Here is a 23,934-nt window from a genome sequence, read left to right on the forward strand (position 1 = left end):
GTGACAGACGCGGTTCCAGCTGTGCTTTGTGCTGAGCGTCCTGGGAAACCCGTCGGTGGTGCTTCTGGACGAGCCGTCCACCCAGGGATGGACCCCAGGGGGCACCGCTTGGTCACAGCCCTTGCAGACGGAAACCTTTTGGGAAATCTGTGTTTTTTTTCCTGTTAAACCAGAACTGTCCCTTAAAACAATTTTTAAATGTAGCAAACACTGTCCCTATCATTAGAAACTAATATTTCATAAAATAACACTTTATCTCATATTTTTATATCCAGTTTTCACTGGTGGGGGGAGCATTCAGAGCTCCACATCCATGTAGTATTTCAGCTGCTTGTTGACCTTGTAGGTGTGCAAATGTCTGCTGACAGTGCCAGACCCACACGGCTCCAATGCTTAGCTTGCAGACCTAGTTCACCAAACCTGTACAGCTCAAGGTTTATGGATGCTGTCAACTGTACATTTGCTATGCACTCCTTTTCTTCTGGGCTAGTCCTGACAATCGTGGTTTCTGTGTTTGCCTCCCTTCTGTCCTCTTGTAAGAAATTCTTTTTTTTTTTTTTTTTGCTTTTTAGGGCTGCACCCGCAGCATGTGGAGGTTCCCAGCCTAGGAGTCCAATTGGAGCTACAGCTGCTGGCCTACGCCACAGCTACAGCAACGCCAGATCCGAGCCGCGTCTGCCACCTACACCACAGCTCACGGCAACGCTGGATCCTTAACCCACTGAGTGAGGCCAGGGATCGAACCCTGAAGCCTCATGGTTCCTACTTGGATTCGTTTCTGCTGCGCCGCGATGGGAACTCTGAGAGGAGTGCCTATGGACCCCTCATTACATGGTGGAGACGGAAGCTCTGTGTGACTGCAGGGCACATGGTGTCTGGGAAGCTAATGAAACTGAGCAAGGACCCTGTGGGGCTCCTGGACGTGTAATCTGACAGCCCCAGAGACCAGCCTCACTTGTATCTCTCAGGTCTTCTTCTCTCATGGTCTACAAAAGGCAACATTCAGCCCAAACTCTCTTCGGATTAAAGATGTAGAGGAAATATATTTTTGAAATGAGACTCTGGGAGGCAGATAATTGCAAATATGTAAATAATCCATGACTGTAATCCCCTGAATTGGGACATCACATGGTCAGTGTTACGACCTGCAGCTGCGGTCCAAGAGCGTGAAACCGTGGAGGTGAGGCCCTGTGTTCGTATGTGCATACATTGAGACTGGGGTGGGTTTTTTCTCTTGCTTTGAGAGTCTTTTTTTTTTTTTTTTTTCATTTGTTTCACATACATGTTAGTACAAAGTAAGACAAAACTCAGTTATATACTCATATATATATATGATAAATATGAATATATACGTATCTGTATTCAAGGGAAATGACTTTCTTTTAGAATGTAGAGCCATGCACGTTACATGCATTAACTATAAGATGCATCTCTTTGTACTTGATGTTATTGCATTGTTTATACCATAAAGTTTACACTGTTCCCAGGCCACTCACCCACACGAGTGGCACATCCTCCTTTGGTTGGTTGCACTTTACAACTAGCTTCCTCCAGGATTCGCTCCGGGGCAGCCTTATGTTTTCCGTCTGTCTGTTTTCCTTCCTCCTCTAGCCCTTGAAGCCCGTGGGTCAGAACTCCCTCTCTGCGGGATTTTCCTTCTCACTGCTCCGTGGCATCTTGGCTTGCTTCTCACCTGCCCTAAGGAAGACTCAGGTCTCCTGCTTCCAGAAGGCTCTTCTCAGTCCCACAGACAGCATTCCCGGTCACAGGGACATGTCTTCTTTCCATTTTTTGATTAAACAGAGCCCCCCAACTGTGTGGGTCATATGGTCATTTGTTACCCTCCCCAAATTGGCACTGTGCTGACTCGAGGGTGCTGCTGCTGGTGTATTTTCAGTCTGCTGGACCCCTCTTTAGACTCTAACTGCCCTCCTCAATCTGCTTTGGCCAAGAAGAAGGGTGTGCAGCTGCTGTGGTTTCTGGAAAGAGACCCAGGAGGATATCTGCTCCCTGGGAAACTACAGACACCTTACTCTAAAATCTCATGCTTCCTTTTTCACACGTCTCTTCCTCCTCCAGCTTTCTGCTGCCGTACTGAGGGTGCCAAAATGCTGGCTCCCATGCAGGGAAGGACCCTTTTAAGCATGTTTCCCTTCCTCTTGGGTTCAGATGTCATGAACTATGCATACGGAAGCACTTTTAATTTTCTCAAACGTAAGCAAACGCAGGGGTGTGTTTTAACCCTATGACAAGCTCAGTCCATAACTGTTTATTATCTTATTCATTTAAGATACTTTCATATTTGTACTTGCACTTTATGTCAGTTTTTTAGACCTCTGGATGTAAAAATGTATGAACCCTTAAAATAATGTCATCCTTTGACCTGGAGGAGCGCAGCCTCTTGCAGTCCACCCTGGAACAGGAAGGTCGTATTTTAAGAATTAGATATCAGCAAGTGAACATCATAGGTTAATAACACATCTTATCCACTTGGAGCTGCATGGCGACCCCTCTCTCTTTATTCCTTTCCCCTTTCAGGTCTTCCTGGAGCTCTCCAAGGGGCAGGACGTGGATGGTTTTGATGCAGATCTTGATCCTTCGGTGAAGTGGAAGCTCCCGCAGGAAGCGCCTTAACGCTCAGATACCCTATGATTCTCTTTAAACCTCTGCTGTTTTGTAAGAGAATTATTTTGGCAGTGTGTAATGATGATATCAATCATTTGGCACAAACTGTCGTGGAACTCATGTTACGACATTACCCAGAAGTGCTGATGTAAGTCTTCGTGCCAGATGGAGAGCTTGTGCTGAAGTCAATCAGTGATGGCACGGGCTGAGACCATCACCCAGTCGTAGCCAAGGTAGATAGGTGATGGATGGAGATACAGATATGGATGGATGGATGGATGGATGGACGGACATGATAGAAAGCCAGGTAGGTAAGAGCTGGCTAAATAGATAATAGTAAATAATGATAGATAGATGATAGATAGTTAGACAGACAGATAGATGGTACATAGACATTAGATAGCTGAGAGATAATTCTCTTCACTAACACATCAAGCTGGTAGATATACAGGTCCTGAACGTTGAAAGTGTCACAGCTCTCATTTAGGCCAATGTTAGATGTTGTATACTATCTGACAAAAATTAAATACTAATTCTAGTTATTTCCTGGACTCCTCACAGGTTTGTGATAAAAACAGAACCAAACCCAAGGAGTTCTCCTGTGGCGCAGCGGGCTAAGGACCCAACGTTGTCACTGCATGAATGTGCTCTGGGAATAGGTGTCATGTCGGAAAAGCAGCTGTGACTGGAACCGCTCCTTGTTTTCACTTGTCATCTCCTGGTCATTCTCCAGGGTCCATCTGACTTCTGGAGGGATGGGGCCGTCGAATTAAGTGAAGATGTAACACCTCTCTCTTTGTATTCTCGGTGCCATGTATGGTCTTTGCTTTTTCCCTCTTCGAGATGCAGTATTGCTCTTGATGGCGTGGGGTGGGATAGGGGGACTTGTCAGAGGCGTTCATTTTTCCTTCCCCGTAATGAGAGTTCTTAGCCCACAGCAAGGACCCAATATGGGGTTATCCCAACTGCTGAGTCTGTCTATTCCAATACTATGCTTGGTGATAGAGAAATGACCACTGGGTGTGCTTAGAGAACCGGGAGGGCCACATAAAGCTGAACTTAACCAGAGCTCCATTTAGTACCGTGGCTCTGCTACCTTTCTAACAGGGGGGCCGTAGGAACACCTTGGTTTTCCAGGGGTCAATGCATATTTAGATCCTACGCCTAACAGCCCTCGAAATGTCTCCAGGGCGGGGTCATCCAAATAAAAGGCTGTCGATCCCTTTGCATAGGGACTTGGGGAAACAATCAGAGTATGGACTTGTCAAGATGCTGCAGGATCTTTCATCTTTCAGGCTACTCCTTCAGACAGTAAACTGGGATCTGAAATTTAGCTCAGGACTGGGCACTAAGCAAGGGATACCTTTTCATTGGGGTGGTGATACTAAGACATGTATTGTCAGACGAGACGTAAAATAACAACAGTAACAACAGCAAAACCCGCGGTTCCACTACGTGCTGTGCAAAATAAACGCACTTCAGATAGAATGGTATAGGCACATTGGTATAGTTGAAAATGAAAGGGTGGAAGAAAGGCACCATGCAAATACTAATCAAAGGAAAGTAGGAATGACTATATTAATATCAGACAAGTAGTCATCAGGGTGTGGAAATTTACCAAAGACAAAGATGGACACTGTAGGAGTTCTCTTGTGGCACAGCTGGTTGAAGAGATCCTGCGTTGTCGCTGAGGCAGCTTGGGTCACTGCTGTGATATGGGTTCTATCCCTGGCCCAGGAACTTCCATATGCTAAGGGCACAACCAAAAAAAAAAAAAAAAAAAAGGTGGACATTATAGAATAATAAAAAAGTCCAATTCACCAAGAGGACTGAACACCACAACTTCGAATTACATGAGGCAAAATCTGTTTTATCTGAAAGGAAAATGAGAAAAATCCCGAATTTTCATTAAAATCTTTAATACTCCTCTCTCAATAATCAAGAGTACAAGTAGACAAAAAATTGCAGACTACTAGGCTGAACTAGCAAGGAGGAAAAGTAAATAACAGCATCGACCAACTAGATCGAGTAGATATTTATATAATACTCCACTCAGTCTGTGGCAGAATTTACCTCTTCTCAAGTGCATATTCACTTGGAATATTCACCCAAATAGTTTATATCCTAGGTCATAAAACAAGTCTTTACATGTGTGATATTCGAAATAAAATTTCTGCCCATAACAGAAGTAAACTAGAAATCAATAACCAAAAGATAACAGGAGCGCCTCCAGACACTTGTAAATTAAACAACACACTGCTCAAGCGTTCATGGGTCATCGAGTAAGTCTCAAGGGAGGTGAGACAATATTCTGAGCTGAATGAAAAGGAGAAAGGAATGAAAATTCTTTTTATCCAAGTGATGAAGTCAGGCAGGCTAGTGGTCTATGTGGAGAAAAGTGCTTTTCCCCAATTAAACCCATTGACTTTCTTGTGGTTTAAAGACACTGCTTTAAATTTTGGTATCAGCCACATCATCTTGGTCATAACAGAGAAAAGCTCATGAATATTGGATTGCCCCTGTGAGATTGCTCTTTAGGTTACAGTACGGCCTGGCAACCGAGTGTAAATGCCACTGCTCAGCAGGAACTGGCTGGATATCAAAGAGAGGACAAACAGTTTCAGAGAGATCACGTGCATCTGATGTTTTAGCAGGGCCAACAGAATCGAGAGCATTAACTCTCTTCTGACAGCGGTCTTCACAGGAACTTTTCACAGAAGTCAAACAGTTAAAGCAAGTTCTAGAGATGTAGAAACCAGGAAAAAGAGTGTGAACCCTTTGCTTCTAAATAGGGAGACCAGGGGATCCATTGGGCTTGTAGCAGCCTTCTTGCTTCAGACGTCTCAGAAGTAAGTTCATCGTAGTTTTTCTGTTTTTGTTTTATATGTTTTGTTTTGAGGTTTTTCTTTTTCTTTTTTTTTTCCCTATCACAAAAGGATAAATAAGACTTTTTAAGAAATGAATGCCAATGTCTATGGAGAAATTAATTTGAAAATTAAAGGGCTGTTTTTGATGGGTTTGGATATCTGGTGTTTGATATTATAAAGGTGAAACCAATGAGTTAAAACATAAGAGTTTTGTTTGTTTGTTTGTTTTTAAGTTATGAAGCTGGTTTGAAGCCAGACACTGAGAGTGGAAATTTGCTAACAAATTGATAATGGAGAACAAAGAATTTTGAGAACTGAGAATGTGGATTGTTTTTGAAGTTAGAGTTATTTTCTTTTATTGCACAATAACTTAGTGGCATTCTGGTTAAACCGTTTTTCTGACTTCGAGACTGTTTACCAAAAGCATTTACAGAAATATTTTTATTGTCCCTATCTCTCACATTCAGGCTTTAACAGTTTTAGAAATGTAAGGTGCTTTCCAGGATGTTTTCATCCTGCGCACACCATGTGTTGAACTATGTAGCTTTTCCTTATCACAGTCTTATTTCAAATGCACATTTTCTGCAACAAACAGAACTTCCAGGCACCTGTAGCGTAAACATGTTGTTCTGATTTAACAACTACGTGAGAGATGAAAAATAAGTCGTTGCCATTTGAAACCGTCTCCTTTGCAATATAATGAAAGAATGATATAACATGGAATTCTAGTGGTTGCTAGCCTTTGGAGAAACTCCAGCGCATACATGAATTGGGGAAAAATAAAGGAGGCAGTATTAATTTACAGTGGGAAGAATCGAAGGGCTTGGAGCCAAACAGAAGTTTCGGTGCTTTGTTGGGCTGTGGCTGACTCCACAGGGAGGAGATCCCCCTCTCAGCCAGCTCAGCCTCCTGCACACAGACGTGTCTACACAGAATTCTCTGCATTAGGACCAGCTTGAGGCTCCTCACTTCTCTCTCACTGTACTCTTGACTTATTGCTTCTTTTCCGGGAACTTTCTTCCTTCCTCCAGCTGTCACCGCATGGGCTTTCCAGACTCTTTACTCAGTCTGCTTCTGTCTAGACTTGCCTCTCAGCCTCGTGAAGCAGCCACAGGAGGTTCTTCCTCTGAGGCTGTTGTGATTAATACGCCTCCTGATGCAACTGGCCCCTGCACCTCTTACCTGAGCTTTGTCATCCTGCTCCACGAATGGAGTAAGAGCTTCAGGCAGGGGCTGTGGATGAGTTTGTGGCAACCATCCGGTTTCTATGCCTGGCCAATGTGACAGACGCCTAGAGGTAGCAGACCCCTTGGCCCAGATTCAACCTAAGGACCACATTCAGGATGGAGCTTTGTGCTCCAAAGTCTTGGCCCAGTCTTCCAAGTCACATCCTTAGTGTGTTTCCCAGAAAACTGATGACTATTCCAGAATCTCTTTGCTTTGTCTAATTCAGCTGAGACACACTGTTTCTTCTTGCAGTGAAGACCTTTGGCGAACTCTCAAGTCTCAAGGTTTTTAGGAGAGGTTCAGCAAATCGTATTTGTGTCGTACAGGTTGTTTAGGGCTATGGAAAAGTGTGTTATTATTATTATTATTATTATTATGAACTCAGGTATTTGGGGTTTGCAGAGTATTTTTTTTCTCATTACCACCTTTGTGTTTATTGTATCTTCTCCCATTCTTCCTTATTAAACAGGACAAAATGAGTAAGAGAGAGATGAGTGTGTGTCAGCAAACTGGGGCCTTATTATGCAAGAACTTTCTTAAAAAATGGAGAATGAAGAGAGAGCCCATAATGGTATGATTCAATATCTGTGTCGCTTCGTATGTGTGATAACAAATGCATATTCCTTGGGAGGCATCTATGCTTTCTCTCCCCTCCAGACAAATAAAATACCTTCATACGACAGAAGAAGCTATTCCTCCCATCATTAAGCTATCTGAAGATGTTTCCGCTGACACAGGCCCATAACTTGAGGTCTCAAAGCACTGAGGCTGGTCAGCAGGAGAGTATCTAATGGATGTTTTCAAAGCCAATGGTCATGCCTTTAACTAATGTGCCCACGCATGGCCGCTCAGGTTAAGATGCTGGTTTTCTGAAGGTATAGTCAACAAACCAACCTGCAGAAATAGGTAACTGGCATTTTCTCTTTTAAATCTCTTCCTCTTTTTAAAAATAAAACCATTTTCTTCCAAAATAGTAAAAATAAATATAAAATAGAAATGCAATCAGTGCCAAGAAAAAAATTAGCATTTGTTCCTATGATTTTAGCATATAACAAAAATCTTGGTCATGAACTTTGATGCCGTTTTAAAATCAGAGATATAGCAAAATAGCATTTTTAACTAAATTGGACTTTTGCTGTATATCTATTGTGAATTTTTCCTGCAATCATGCATTTAGGAAATAAAGTGGTTTCTTCTTAGAAGTTTGCAAGTGACCAGTATTGATAAATAACCGAGACCGCATTTCTCAGGTGGCCTGCATTATATTTCATTTCCAATACCAGAATCTTGGCATGTAACCAGTATATTATTAAGTGAACAGTGCCTTGGAACCATGTCATGTAACACATAGGCTTTCAGCAGAATCAAATACCAGGTAATAGCAGCTGATAATAAATTATTATAGCTTGCCACTATTGCCTCTCATAGTTTTATGATCAGTGCGTGCTTCAGGCTGGTGCTGTGGATCAGTAAATTTGAATTCTTATCAATAGTTCATTGGAGGAGTTCCCACTGCAGTGCAACAGGATTTTGGCGTCTCTGCAGCACCAAGAACGCAGGTTCAATCCCCGGCCTTGCACAGTGGGTTAATAGGATCTGGCATTGCTGCAGCTACGGTGTAAGTCACAACTGCGGCTTGGATCTGATCCTTGGCTGGGGAACTCCGTATGCCACTGTGTGGCCAAAAAAGAAAAGTTCATTGGAATTACTCAGACCTGCTGAATTTTGTACTTCACATATTTTAAAGTTATAATGAAGCATTCCAAGATACATTGAAATAAAAAGTGCCCAACGAGACAAACCATATGACCAAATGACTACAGATGACCAATTTGAAATCCTAATTTTCTTTATCCTTTCTCTTGGATTGTATAGGAATGGTTGATTGCATTGTTCCTGCTACTTGCTTTGTATCTATATCCTCATGTTCATGAAGTTAATGATTTTTCTTCACTGCCTCCCATGGACCTGGGACAGGTAGATTCATTTAATGCATCTCAATCTGAAATTGCATACACACCCGTCACCAATACAACCCTACAGATAATGAATATAGTAGCCTCAGCCTCCTTCATGAAAGGTGAGTTTTCTAGCAACCTAAGAATTTTGGATGTCAATATTTGGTTCATTTGACTGCAGATGTTTGCTTTTCAGTTGATAAACTGTGTCAGTTGTCAATATGTCTAGATTACATGAAATGTAAATCTACTTTCCCTTGGTTGGAAGTAAGAGGTTGTCACTCGCTATCCAATCCAACACCGTGCATCTGTTTCTTTTTTTTTTTATTTTATTTATTTTATTTATTATTTTTTTGTCTTTTTGCCTTTCTGGGGCCACTCCCGAGGTATGTGGAGGTTCCCAGGCTTGGGGTCTAATCAGAGCTGTAGCTGCCGGCCTACGCCAGAGCCATAGCAACGCAGGATCCAAGCCGCATCTGTGACCTACACCACAGCTCACGACGGATCCTTAAGCCACTGAGCAAGGCCAGGGATAGAACCCGCAACCTCATGGTTCCTAGTCGGATTCGGTAACCACTGCGCCACGACGGGAACTCCTGCGCATCTGTTTCTTGCCTGCAAGAGATTGCCGCTTGGAGCACACAGGCTTTCAACAAGTCTGTCATAAGGAGAAAAATATTCTTTTCTTTTTTTTCTCACTGTGTATATGAGGTGATGGATGTTAATTAAACTTATTGTGGAAATCATTTCATGAGTATGTAAGTCAAATCATTGTGTCATGCACTTTTAACTTATACAGTGCTGTATGTCAATTATATCTCAACAAAACTGGAAAAATGTCCATCAATCGGAGGTTTTAATACGTCGGTATCACCAAAAACTGCACAACCATAACGTTTGTTTTTTTACAAGAATATTTAATGGCATGGAAAAAGTTTTTAAAAGGATGAATTTTATAATAAATTTTTATATCTCATTTTTTAAAAAGATATATAAATGTGATTTTGAAGATACTCAGTATTAATTTTAAGCACTGTAATTCCCTCCCAGGAGTTTTATTGTAAGGGAACCCTATGGATCTTATTCCACTTGGTCACTGGAAATTTTTCATTCTCTTTGTCAGCCTCTGTCCATAATTCCACCCAGCCTAGGTAATTATTAATTTTGTGCTTGGATTCTGACCCCTTAACTGAATTCAGTATCCAGAGGTCCACCTTCTCCATAGTCTGTATGTGGGCACTTGCTACTTGGAGTCTTTGTGGCCGCAGTCCCCGGGTTATGTTGGACTTTACCTTCCTGTCCGTGCTTCACAGCACACTGCCAAGCCAGGTGGGTGTAAGCCACCCAAACTCACTTTACCGTGGGACCTCTCTCCTCCACCCCCACCCCACACCACGGCTTCCACCGTGCATCTCGAGTACAGAGGCTAAATCCACTTCTCCTCCACCCGCCCCTCCTCCCCCTTCTCCACCCCGGCCTCTTCTTTCTTCTTCTTTTTTTCTGTCTCTTTAGGGCTGCACCTGCAACATATGGAATTTCCTAGGCTAGGGGTCACATCGGAGCTGCAGCTGCCAGCTGATGACACACAGCCACAGCAAGACCAGATCTGAGCTGCATCTGTGACCTACACCAGAGCTCATGGCAATGCCAGATCTTAACCCACTGAGCGAGGCCAGGGATCAAATCCACATCCTAATGGATATTAGTCGGGTGTGTTACCACTGAGCCACAGTGGGAACTCCTGAATCCACTTCTGGTTCATACTCATAACGGGATCGGAGCTGTTCACTTAAGGCCCCGTCTCCCAATCTGTGCTGAGACGTGTTTGCTCTCACCGTCTGTTTCACAGCCGTCCTCCTGGGTGCCACAGTGTTACGAACTTGTGCTTCTCAACAACACCCTCATCCAAAATCGCATGCAATTGTGATAATAAATAGTCATTAAATGACTACCATGTACAAGGTCTTACCTCAAGTTTTTCTCCCCACAATGAACATGTTATTATCTTTACGAATTATTGCAATTATGATAATAAATATTTATTAAATGCTACCATGTGATAGATTTCTATGGAGCTATGCTCTGTAGTAATAGAATATTTTTGTAATAATATTATTCTGCATTAAAATTTTCTGTACTCTGTATTAGTATTCTACACTACTAATAATAGATATTACTAAGTTTATTTTACAAATATGGAAGTTGAGTAGCAAAAGTTATGTGACTTGCTCATGATCACAAAGATTCAAAGAATAGATTCAAGAAAAAAAAATTAACTCTATCAAAATACGTGCTGCCTGCTGCCTCCACTTGCATCTCCAATGCTCCCACCGAAGGGCAGAACTTTTCTCATATTCCTTCTCATTTTTTTCGGCCTTAATAAAACATCTACACATTATCTCCAGAAAAGAGGGATTATTATAGTGATGACAATATAGTCACTCAACATGTTTTAAAACTTTTCACTTTTTTCACATATTAACCACACCGTCATGACTGTTCAATGAAAATGAAGTTATGGAGTTCCCATCATGGCTCCGTGGTTAATGAATCCGACTAGGAACCATGACATTTCGGGTTCGATCCCTGGCCTCACTCAGTGGGTTAAAGATCCGGCATTGCTGTGAGCTGTGGTGTAGATCACAGACTTGGCTTGGATCCCGCGTTGCTGTGGCTCTGGCGTAGGCTGGCAGCTGCAGCTCCGATTAGACCCCTAGCCTGGGAACCTCCATATGCCACGGGTGTGGTGCTAGAAAAAGGCAAAAAGAAAAAAAAAAAAAAAGAAAGAAAATGAAGTTACATAGTTATTTCCACCTGATAGAAAGAAACAAGTGACTGTGATTTAAATATATTTATTTTTATTACTTATTAACGATTTTTTTTACTATCTTTGGAGACTGCAATGCTACTTCTTCTGTAAATAGTTTAAATGGTATATTGTGCAGTATTATATGTGACTAAAATTGGTTCAATACTTACAACATATGAAAACAAAATAATTTTCAGATATTACTTCTGATTGTATCCAGAGGGCGCTTTAGAAATGTCTTTCCTAACCTATACTCCAGCCTAACATATTGGAAGTTAATACTTTATTTCATTGTCTTTCCATAAAGAACTCTAGTAAAGGCAGTGGAACATGACATCCTGATGCTGGTCTCCTGGTAGTTTACTAACGATGAGATACCCTTCTTATAATGACAGATACAGAAGTCTTGGGACTGTCCAATGAAGAAAGTATTAAGAAACTAACAGCAGATCACCCTGAGGAGATCATAGGAGTCATCTTTACTGATACATTCGCATATCATTTGAAATTCTCGCCGGGACACAGAATCCCAGTAAGGAAGGAACACATGGACCACACAGGTAAGGCCCCAGATGTATACTTCTGCTCTCTTTCAGTTGTATCACAAGCCATGTATGAGCACAGATGTTAGTACAGCAATTATTAAAATCCCTGTTTGGGAGTTCCCGTCGTGGCGCAGTGGTTAACGAATCAGACTAGGAACCATGAGGTTGCGGGTTCGGTCCCTGCCCTTGCTCAGTGGGTTAAGGATCTGGCGTTGCCGTGAGCTGTGGTGTAGGTTGCAGACGCGGCTCGGATCCCGCGTTGCTGTGGCTCTGGCGTAGGCTGGTGGCTACAGCTCCGATTCAACCCCTAGCCTGGGAACCTCCATATGCCGTGGGAGCGGCCCAAGAAATAGCAACAACAACAACAAGACAAAAAAAAAAGACAAAAAAAAAAAAATCCCTGTTTGCAATGGTGATGTTGTTGCCAAAACTCAGCCTCTGTCCCCCTGCGCCAAATAGAAATGTGGTGACAGTTTTGGGTGAAGGAGAAAAAAAGTAGTTTTTATTGCTTTGCCAGGCGAAGGAGGCCACAGCTTTCTAATGCCATAAAGTCTGCACCCTCCTCTGGGGAGGGATTGCAGGGAGTTCTATAGCCTAAAGGAGGAAAAAATCAGGATTGGGGCAAACTTGCATTCTTCTTTCTTTGGGAGAATCTCGGTTATCGAAGCAGGCGGCATCAGGAGATTGCGCCATGATCCTGGTGGGGGTTTTCTGGGTTGTTGCCTAGAATACCAGTACTTGAAAAAAAGGGGCATATTGATCAGAGATTAGAACAAACTAGGAAGGAAAAACATCATGTGCTAATAATCTTTAACCCACAGGCAATTGTGCTCAGGGTGCCTAATTTTTAGCTTATGGGTGATCATGTTTAGGATGCAATCAAATGAGAGAGAATTACAAGGAAGGGCTCCAAGGGGTTCAGTTTTAAAGTATTCATTTTTAAAAGCAGCATAAAGAAAACTATGTTTAAAGCATAACTTTTCACTTAGCTGTATAAGGTGCCTGTGTCATTATGTGTATCCCTTGAGGAGCAACCGGGATCCTGCCCCAAGGACGTACTATTGGTGCTTGACTGTTGCTCCCTTGTCTCTGCATCTCCTTTCTTCCCTGACCAGCGACTGTCTGAACCTGCCCCTTGGAACTCAGGGAAGGCTGTGGAGGCTGAATGAGGCCCATTTCCTAAAAACAGGAAATGAGGGACACAGCAAGGCTTTTGTGACCAGGAGCCCCACAGGGTCCTGCTCCATTACAGTGTCAACAGACCAGGCAACACATTTTATTTTTATTTATTTATTTATTTATTTATTTTTGCTTTCCAAGACCATACCTCTGGCATATGGACATTCCCAGGCTAAGGGTCAAATCTGAGCTGCAGCTGCCCTGCTACACCACAGCCACAGCAATGCAGGATCTGAGCCTCATCTGCGACCTACACCACAGCTCATGGCAACACTGGATCCTTAACCCACTGAGCAAGGCCAGGGATCAAACCCGCAACCTCATGGATACTAGTCAGGTTCGTTACCTCTGAGCCACAACAGGCACTCCAATCAACACATTTTAAGAACATACATTGATTTTTGGGTATATTAACATATTTATCATGTGGTTGTTACACATGATTGGAATATATACATATGTACATTATATGGTTATATATATACAAATACATATGTGTATTATACACATGCATGTATACATATACATATATACTATATGTAATACATGGTTATGAGACATTATTGTTAAAAATAAAATTGTTTATGGATAAAATACAACAAACTTCCCTTTAAATGTTTGAGTAAGTTTACATGAAAATAAGGGCAACTGGGGAGTTCCTGGGTTAAGAAGCTGATTCCGGTGGCTCCTCTTACTGCAGAGGTGTGGGTTCTATCCCTGGCCTGGCATGGTGGGTTAAAGGATCCAGTGTTGGTCAGTGGCGTGGGTCACAGCTACAGCCTGGATTCAGTCCCTAGTCTGGGAACTTCCATATGCCGAGGGTGTAACGGGAAAGGAAGGAAGGAAGGAAGGAGGGAAGGGAAGAAGGGAGAGAGAGAGAAAGAAAAGAAAAGAAAGGAAAGGAAAGGAAAGGAAAGGAAAAGAAAGGAAAGGAAAGGAAAGGAAAAGAAAAGAAAAAAGAAAAGAAAAGAGAAAAGAAAAGAAAAGAAAAAAGAAAAGAAAAGTTCCCAAGGACCCAAAATGAAGAAGGCTCTGAATCCAAAGGGCTCAATTGTTATCCGCGCTGTATGATTTTTTGCCAGTCTCAGTAACTAAGAGATTTGGGTTTTAGTAGCTGCATGAAGACAGGTGAGAAGATCTTAGGTTTACATAAGGTGAAGTTTCCTGTATTAATTTGGAACCTGGAGAGGCTGCGTACTCAGTGAAAGAGCAGACAAGGAAGAAAACACCTGTCGGCAAAGGAAGAACCGAAGGAGGCTTGTTTGTCTCACCGTGGGCTCTGGATGACAACAAGAAAATTCCCCTTGGAGAATTTGTAGCTCACCTTCCCTGGGGCCTGGGATTCTTATTCATGTCGATTCTTATTCATATTCATGGAAACCCCAACTATAAATATAAATAAAGTGATCCTGGATTGTTCAGGCACTGAGGTGCTTAGCAGAAGAAATTATACATCCTCTATAGGAAAGTGCAACCTCAGCTCAGGCCACAAAGATAAAATATCTCTGAATATAAATGTACAGTCCAGCATGAGAAGACCCAAGGGGTCATTAGCAAGAATCAGGAGAAGGAACAAAGCAGCATATAGCTTTCCTAGTGGAATTATAAAACTGAGAAAATTAAATGAGCCTGTCTAAAAGGTTAAAGAATAAAAGAATCAAAAACATAAGAAAAGGAGTTCCCATCATGGCTCAGTGGTTAACGAATATGACTAGGAACCATGAGGTTGCGGGTTCTATCCCTGGCCTTGCTCAGTGGGTTAAGGATCCGGTGTTGCCATGAGCTGTGCTGTAGGTCGCAGACATGGCTTAGATCCTGCATTACTGTGGCTGTGGTGTAGCACGGCAGCTGTAGCTCCGATTAGACCCCTAGTCTGGGAGCCTCCATATGCCGCAGGAGCAGGCAAAAAGACAAACAACAACAACAACAAAAACACAAGAAAGGAAAAATGATGCCATAAGAAATAATTTGGAAAGTATCATTTTTACAAGATACAGTCAGCTAACTGACTAAATAAGAAATAGGTAAGAGCAGCTGATGATCTACTTTGTAGGGAAAAAAATCCTAAGAAAGATTAAGATCACTATTATGAAAAAAGTGTAAAACTTAACTATAAAAGACCCAAATAAATGCAAGGCTATACCACATTCCTAGGAACTTCTGTCTCTAGTCCCCATGGCTGCAGGACAAGTTATCACAAGCAGTGCCTTAAAACAAGACTCAGGGGTCAGCTCTCAGTTCTGCAAGTGAAAAGTGAGGGCAGGCTTGAGTGGGTCTCTGCATAGGGTCTCTCGAGGCTGAAATGAAGGGATTGACCACTGAGTTCCTATCTTGAGCCTCTTGGGAAGAATCTATTTCCAAGTTCACTCACGTTGCTGTCAGAATCCAGTCCCTGCAGCCGTACAGCTGAGGTCCTCCTGTCTTTCTTGACTAGCAGGTGGCGTTCACTCTCAGTACTTGGAGGCAGTTCTCTGGTTTTTGCATGCAAACTGCTCCATCTTCGAAGCCAGCAGTAATGCAATGAATTTCTTCCTTCAGATCTCTCTGACTTCCCCCTTCTGCTGTCATCTGGAGAGAACTCTCCTTTTTTCTTTTCTTTTGGCTGCATCTGCAACATATGGAAGTTTCCAGGCTTAGGGGTCAAATTGAAGATGCAGCTGCCTGCCTACACCACAGCCCCGGCAACGTGGGATCCAAGCTGTGTCTTCAAACTATGGCTCCTTAACCCACTGAGCAAGGCCAGGGATCGAACCTGCATCTTCAAAAACACTATGTCGGGTTCTTACCTGCTGAGCCACAACAGGAACTCCTGAGCACTCTACTTTTAAAAAGCTTGGTGATTAGATTAGCCCACTTGGACATTCTCCCTACATAAGGTTAACTCTGCTTTAAAATATAATCACAGGAGTGACATATCATAATATTCACAAATTCCACCCACACACGTAGGAGAGGGGATTATACCAGAGCGAAAGCCAGTGGGGGTTATTTTTAGATATCTGCCTGCTGCAGATGTGAATTCTGCCCAAATTTCTCAGGGACCTGATGTAATTCCAATCAAAATCATAATAAATCTTCAGATAAATTGACAGCTTTGATAGCCAAGGTGCTCTTTAAAAAGAATGGTGTTATAAGTCCCTAAGACAGATGCTGTTGCCATAGTAACATACAGAAATGCACAGATTGACAAATGAAGCAGAAGAACAAGCCCTGGAAAGCTCTCATATAAACGTGAAAACTAGCAAGTGACCGAGAAGACATTACACACCAGTTCTAGGAAAATTTCCTTTCCCTAAGAATAAAATGAAATGATCTCATATGGAACATCCAATTCCAGGTAAAGAATTAAGTGATGAAAACAAGCCTATACACCTTTCAGAAGTCAGTATAGGAAAATACCTTTATTACTGAGGGATAGAAAATAATTTCCTAAACAAAATGAAAATATGTAAACTGTAAAATATTGATAAATTTGATTAGATCAAAATTGAGGAATTCTCTGTATCAAAAGACATCATAGAGATAGTGAAACACAAAAGCAAAACTTGTGATGAGATAGTTATAGGTAACAAACGATTCATATCCAGCCTAGATAAAGATTTCTTTTGAATAAATAAGAAAAACTTTAGAAATGAGAAAGTAGTGAAAAGACATAAATAGGAATTTCATAAAAAGAGCAACACAAGAGTTCCTACCATGGAGCAGTGGGTTAAGAATCCAGCTGCAGCAGCTCAGGTCACTGCGGATGTGCAGGTTCAATCCCCAGTCCTGTGCAGTGAGTTAAAAGTATCCAGTGTTGCTACATCTGCAGCACAGGTCAAAGCTGCAGCTCGAATACAAACCCTGGCCTGGGAACTTTCATATACTGTGGGCACAGCCATAAAAAAGAGAGAGAAAAACAGATTATTAAATCAATCATAATAAATTTTAAAAAAGAAGAAAAAGGGTAAACCAGTGAAGAGATGCTTACCTGCATTAACAATCAGGACAATGCCTTTTGAAACCAAAGGGATATTATTCCACATTTATCAGATTGGCCGAAAGTGGTCAAGAGAACAATACGCAATATTGACAAGTGTATGTGGCAAAGAGAACCCAATATTACAAAATATTTTAAATTCCACAAAAGTTGAGACATTTCATTTTTAAGTGGAACCCATAACCAGCATCTTATTGGGGAGCATTTTGTGCCTGTGTTAACCAAAGACTGGCTGCCTAGTCTCCTCTCCTTCCAGAGAGCACAGGATAATTGAGTTTTGTTGCTATAAGCAGATACCTGGATTCCAGGCACTGAAAAGCAGGTGCAAGTTCTTTATAACCCTTTCTCACCTGCTTCTGCAAGTCAGATAGCCCTGCCTCACAGGCAGTGCAGCTGCCCTTGGAGGAAACACCATCACTTTGGGGCCCTTCCTTTGATGTGGAGTAGAGGACTCTCCACCCCTCCTACCAAAGACTTTTACGGAGTTTGTAGTCTGAGTAAGAAGTGAACTTCTGCTGTGATAACCCTGGAGATTCAGGGGTTGTTTTTTTGTGATAGCATAATGTAGACTATCCTGACATATACATATAATGATCAAAAGATGTGGCATGTAAAAGGACTTTCGTAGCAGAAGCTTGCGTGTGTGTGTGTGTTTGTGTGTGTGTGTGTGAGAGAGAGAGAGAGAGAGAGAGAGACAGTAAAGAGAAAAAAGGGACTTAAGCAAATTGTCATCAGTAGGAGAAGGGATAAATACTTTGAATTACATTCCTGCAGTGGGGTTCTATACAAATACAAAGAAGAAGAAAAAAACAGGGCCATTGGTATAAATTTCAAAATCATAACATAGAAAAAATGAAGCAAAATGCAGAAGGGTAACTACAATGAGATATAAAGTTTAAATAAGGTTAAGATATTTTTTAAAATTACATACATAGAAGAGGGATACACAGGGAAAGTTTAAAAGCTTACATATAAACACAAAGTCCGGGAAAGAGCCAGTTAGGGGCTTGCTGCTAGGGGAAGTGATAAAATTATAGACAGGACACAGAGGGTGCCAAATGCATTCTTGATGATTTCTTTTTAAAATCTGGCCAAGGTACACAATGTGTTTATTGCATTGTCATCTATCATCTGTATATCTAAAATATTTCCAAATAATTCTTAAATATTTAACACTTTAATGAAACATGCCTTTCATTCCTGTGCTCAAATTTAATTTTTTTGTATTAAACATCTCTTTAGGACTTCCCCTCTTGGCTCAGTGGTTAACAAATCCGACTAGGAACCATGAGGTTGCAGGTTCGATCCCTGGCCTCACTCAGTGGGTTAAGGATCCGGTGTTGCCATGAGCTATGGTGTAGGTTGCAGACTTGTCTCGGATCCCAAGTTGCTGTGGCTGTGGTGTAGGCCATCGGCTACAGCTCCGATCAGATCCCTAGCCTGGGAACCTCCATATGCCACAGGTGTGGCCCTAGAAAAGACCAAAAACAAAACAAAAACAAAATTCTTTAATGTAGTGTAATATTCAGTAGCTTGCTAGGCTTTTTTTTAATTATTTTTTTTTCTTCGAAAGATATGTTCCAATTGACATCATTTAACCTAGTGAGTTGGGTCATCCTAACCTCTGTTCACCTGTTATGCCTGTGTTATATCTGATGTTAGATAAAGCTTTAGTTCCATGTGAATCAAGCAATGCTAGGCCCTGCTAACTCTTAAAAAACAGAAGATACTGTTTTCACAGTAGAAAAATCAGAAAAGAGAAGAGCTCAACCAAATTCTTAATTGGCAAATGAAGCATGGAAGACAGGGTGAGAAAGCTGAGAGCGTGTATTACAATTTTATGCAGAACATCTCCTAGGCATGCTCTGCCTGCCCAACTTTGAGACTTGTGACTAGAACTTGTATTTTCATAGCCTGTGTGTCACAGTAAGAACATTTGGAATTTGGGGCCCTTGTGAAGTCCACTGTTGCTTATAATTGGGACTGAAATAATTCTGGTTTGCTTCCTATCGTCAAGCTCACTGTTATGAAATGAACGAAGCTGTTGATTGCGAGGTGTCAGAATTCTGGAAGAAAGGTTTTGTGGCTGTTCAAGCTGCCATTAATGCTGCTATTATAGAAGTGAGTACAAAATATCCAAGGCAAACCCATGTTCCAGGCACATTCACAATATTAGGGGCATCAAAAGTTTCCTGAGGAGTTCCCGTCGTGGCGCAGTGGTTAACGAATTCGACTAGGAACCATGAGGTTGCGGGTTCAGTCCCTGCCCTTGCTCAGTGGGTTAACGATCCGGCGTTGCCTTGAGCTGTGGTGTAGGTTGCAGACGCGGCTCGGGTCCTGCGTTGCTGTGGCTCTGGCGTAGGCTGGCGGCCACAGCTCCGATTAGACCCCTAGCCTGGGAACCTCCATATGCCGCGGGAGCCACGCTAGAAATAGCAAAAAAAAAAGACAAAAAATAAAAAACAAAAGTTTCCTGAAAGAACTGACAGCCTTTAATGTTCAGTCTCTATTTTCTATTAGGAAACATTTGGGTATGCATAATTATATATATATATATTTTTTTTTTTTTTGCTACGTTAGTGCTGGCATTTTATAGTCGAGAAACCAAAATAATTAAAATCTACAAAATCATTTTTCCAACCGCAAGCCCTGCCGTCCACCCCCCTTCCCAAAAAAAGAACTGACAACCTTGTTTGCTCAGGTACTCACTAGCTTCCTTAAAATAAAGTTTACTAAATTGCGCTATGCCCCCTAGACATCGACACAGACAGAAGAGAAATTTTCCCTTTGAAGGACTTGACCTTGTCAGGAAGCCAGACCCATGATAAGAAAATGATTAAAGTAGAAGTAGGCCACCACGGAGGAATAAATAACGTTCCTCGTTGTTCGTGGGATATTGATCACTGAAATCTCTGCCGATGCCAAGTTCCTCACGCTTGGCTCTCCATACCTGCGGGTTCTGTGGTTGCGTATGTGCAGGTTCCACAGCCACAGACGCAGCCAAACACGGATCAGAGGACACACCCTAAAGTCCTTACACGGAAATAAGAAAACGGCTCTCGACTGAGAATGCCGTGGAAGAATTCCTAACTGAGATCCCATTTGAAACTGAAGCCTGAGGTGAGGGGCTTGCTACGTTTGTTAGGTCGTAAAGGCATCGCAAGCACATCACGAGGCAGTGGTGGCCAGGGAGGTGAGGCGGTGATGAGACACCGTGAGTAGCTCGGAATGTCTTGAGTTGAGGCTCCAGGTGGGCCAGTGGCCCGACACGAAGTGCAGAGGTAGGCTAGCATCCGACCCAGTCGAGAAACCAAAATAATTAAAATCTACAAAATCATCCTGCTCCGGGTTCCCAGGAAAAGAGAGAGGAACTGAAAGAAAACAGAGCATGACGCTCATTAAGATACACATTTTGTTTATTGATGTTTCTCTTCAGTTCACAACAAATCAGTCAGTGATGGAGCAGCTGATGTCAGTTACCGGAAAAAATATGAAGATACATCCCTTCATCAGTCAAGGGGGGATCGCCACGGATGTCTTCATTTTCTTCTGTGTTATTTCCTTTGCCCCGTTCACTTACTATGCTTCTATTAATGTCACAAGAGAGAGGAAGAAGATGAAGGGCCTGATGACAATGATGGGTCTTCGAGACTCAGCATTCTGGTGAGTAAAGTGTAGTCTTGGTAAAGAAACGGGGGACTCCAGGAAAAGTGGGCTTATTCCAAACATCATGATTAAGATCAACTGATTTTCTACCTTTTTCCTCTGTCCCTATGAATGGAATAAATTATCCTTGGTGTCATTCTGGCCAGGCTCAGGTTAGGTGTTACTGTGCTTCTCCGTCTGAAGTGGGTGATTTGCTGGGTGATTGTGAAGCATGGATATTGGGGGCTGACCATAGAGTCCACAGGTAAGAGGGTGGGAAAAATGATAGACTTTGGTGTCTAAGGCAGGTGGAAGTGGAATTCAAGCCAGGATGGGACTGAAAGGGAAAAAGAAAGAGGTCAAGGATCAGGAACCCTTTTGAGATTGAAGAGCACGTATGATGGATATATTTGAGGGAATAAGCTGGCAGAACAAGATTGGCTATAGGTGCTGGGTAGTTTGAATTTAAAATATCAGGGGTTGAGTGACTCCAAGTATGAACAGAGAGTCCTGTGGGAAAGCTTGTGAATAATTGAAAAAGTGTGGAGGTGATGTTGATAGTGAGAAGGAAGTAAAACAACAGAGAAGCTAAGGAGCCAGGTGGAATCCACATAGGCCAGCAGCTTAAGAGTCCAGAAGCAAATCCTATAAATCTCTATTGAATTAATAGTGGAGGGAAGCTAGCCAAAGAGTGAAAGCTAAAGGCTCCAGAGCCAAAATGCCTGGACTTGAACAGTAGCACTCAAGGTCCTCTTTAGTAGGCCCTTTGTCTCTAAAATGAGGAGAATAATGGTATTTTCGTATAGCGTATTGTGAAAATAAAATGATTTCGTATTTCCTAAATTCTTAAAACATTCTGTAGCACATACTAATTGTTTTATGTGCCTATTACTTTGTTGGTTTTTGCAGCTGTTTTTGGTTTGTTTTTATTATTACTTCATTATACCCTTCAGAGAATGTTAATAAACAAAATAAGGGAATTGTGGAAGCGAGTGAGCTGTTCTGTCTTAACAGAAAATGGAGTTAAGGCAAGCGTGTGACCTCTTTGGTACACACATCCAGAAAACAACGAAAACCGCTTCCGGAAAAAGGGAGAAGTGACAGAATTTCTTATCTCCAAGGAAATCCATGAAGCTCCCCACCCCGGAGCCCTCAGAGATAGAAAAGGGTCTGAGATTCACCGAGGGGCTGCCTTGTACTAGGAACAGGTCCTCCGTGGACATGGCCTCATCCAGTCCACACTGCAGTATTATTCTTATCGTCCAGGGCAGGAGGAACTTGGAGGGGTTACAGAGTTTGCCCAAGATCACAGATTAAGAATGCAGCAGAGGAGTATCCGTTGTGGCTCAGAGGTAATGAACCCGACTAGTATCCACGAGGAGGTGGGTTCAATCCCTGGCCCCCCTCAGTGGGTTAAGGATCTCACGTTGTCGTGAGCTGTGGTGCAGGTTGCAGATGCAGCTCGGATCCAGTGTTGCTGTGGCTGTGGCGTAGGCTGGCAGCTGTAGCTCGATTTTGACCCCTAGCCTGGGAACCTCCACGCGTCACAGGTGCAGGCCTAAAAAGAAAAGAAAAAAAAAAAAGAATGCAGCAGAAAATGTGTGTAACAAAATCTATTAGACTGGAAGCCTATTTTTTTCCTTTTTGTCACAATGGTGTGTGTGTATGTGTGTTTCTGGAATTAATTTCCGGAAAAAGAATGTTCCTACTTCCTAAAGAATTCTTCCCTGTATTCACATATGCTTAAAACCATAAATAGCTGCTGCATGAATAAACGAATGAACAAATGATGTCAGGTTCAGTTGAACATGAAAAATTAAAATAACGCTCTGTTTCCACATTAGGCTCTCCTGGGGTTTGCTCTATGCTGGTTTCATCTTCATCATGGCCCTTTTCTTGACGCTCATTGTAAAATCTGCCCAGTTTATCATCCTGTCTGGCTTCGTGGTGATCTTCGCCCTCTTTCTCCTCTATGGATTGTCTCTAGTGAGTGGATGAATTTAATTTCTTCCCATCCAGCTCTTACCCTAAGGATCAAGTGTTTTTTTCCATTTAGATTATAATTTTACATATATCCCTTTTCTCTTCTGTCTGCTCTGTTTGCATGAGAAAAATCTGTGGGCTGGTAGCATTTGATTTGTAGTGTTTTGTGATGCCAATTTGTAGTGCAATTTGCAAAACATAGTTTTGTATTTTGCAAAACAAAGTAATAGTGTAACGGGGGAGTTCTCGTTGTGGCTCAGTGGGTTAAGAATCTGACTATTATACATGAGGATGCAGATTCAATCCCTGGCCCCCCTCACTCCGTGGGTTAAGGATCTGGTGTTGCCACAAGCTGTGGCATAGGTCGAAGACGTGGCTTGGATCCCTAGTTGCTGTGGCTGTGGTGTAGGTTGGCAGCTGCAGCTCTGATTCGATCCCTTGCCTGGGAACTTTCATATCCTGCAGGTGTGGTTCTAAAAAAGCAAAAAAAAAAAAAAATATATATATATATATAATTGCTTTTGTATATTATCTCCTTTATTTTATTATGGTAATAATAACTCTCAGAGGACTGTAAGCCAACTGAATCTTCTCTCGCTTTAGATCGCTTTGACTTTTCTGATGAGTGTCTTGGTTAAGAAGTCTTTCCTCACTGGCCTGACAGTGTTCCTTCTCACTGTCTTTTGCGGGAGTCTGGGATTCATGGCTTTGTACAGATACCTCCCTGCATCCTTGGAGTGGATTTTAAGTTTTCTGAGTCCCTTTGCCTTCATGCTTGGAATGACCCAGGTGAGAAGCAATCAGATTGTTTATAATGACATTTCTGAAACATCTTTCCCCTCTGGAGTTCAGTCATCTGTAGCTCATGTTTGTAAGGCTTAAAGCCCTAGGGAAGACTATTGGGAGATTGCAAAGATGCACTTTTAAAAGCTTCAGAAGTATTTAGCCCTGCAAAATAAGCCGTTTGGTATGTGAGGAAATGGAGGATCAGTATTACAGAATTCTTTAGAGACAGAAAGTTTTTTCTTTGGCTATTAAATAATGGACTTAAGGTCAAAATCTAATTCTAAGTAACTATTCGAGGAGTTCCTGTTGTGGTGCAGTGGTTAACGAACCC

At 42.1% G+C, this 23,934-nt stretch overlaps 2 protein-coding genes across 15 annotated transcripts in view; both read left to right on the plus strand.

The window, feature by feature from the left end:
* ABCA6 (ATP binding cassette subfamily A member 6) overlaps nt 1-241 on the plus strand; it is a 144,094-nt gene extending 143,853 nt beyond the window's left edge. The window contains exon 36 of the mRNA XM_021068088.1: nt 20-241. Within this exon, the coding sequence (XP_020923747.1) occupies nt 20-226 (207 nt within the window). The 3' untranslated portion in view covers nt 227-241. The remainder of the gene's footprint in view (nt 1-19) is intronic.
* LOC100520512 (ATP-binding cassette sub-family A member 8) overlaps nt 1-23,934 on the plus strand; it is an 80,564-nt gene that overhangs the window by 2,187 nt on the left and 54,443 nt on the right. For 7 of the 14 annotated variants that reach the window (XR_002337431.1, XM_021068090.1, XM_021068089.1 and 4 more), the window contains exons 3-12: nt 969-1,180; nt 2,539-2,932; nt 3,187-5,474; nt 7,189-7,290; nt 8,595-8,799; nt 11,882-12,046; nt 19,207-19,310; nt 20,626-20,852; nt 22,679-22,820; nt 23,421-23,606. Coding sequence is in view for 13 of the 14 variants with exons in the window: in XM_021068090.1 (XP_020923749.1) it covers nt 7,195-7,290; nt 8,595-8,799; nt 11,882-12,046; nt 19,207-19,310; nt 20,626-20,852; nt 22,679-22,820; nt 23,421-23,606 (1,125 nt within the window). In the remaining variant the exon portion in view is untranslated. Of the gene's footprint in view, nt 1-968; nt 1,181-2,538; nt 2,933-3,186; nt 5,475-7,182; nt 7,291-7,376; nt 7,626-8,594; nt 8,800-11,881; nt 12,047-19,206; nt 19,311-20,625; nt 20,853-22,678; nt 22,821-23,420; nt 23,607-23,934 lie in introns of those variants that run through there. The other 7 variants (XM_021068100.1, XM_021068101.1, XM_021068098.1 and 4 more) reach the window with 5 other exon arrangements.

This window comes from Sus scrofa, chromosome 12, assembly GCF_000003025.6.
Source record: "Sus scrofa isolate TJ Tabasco breed Duroc chromosome 12, Sscrofa11.1, whole genome shotgun sequence".
Taxonomy (NCBI): Eukaryota; Metazoa; Chordata; class Mammalia; order Artiodactyla; family Suidae; genus Sus; species Sus scrofa.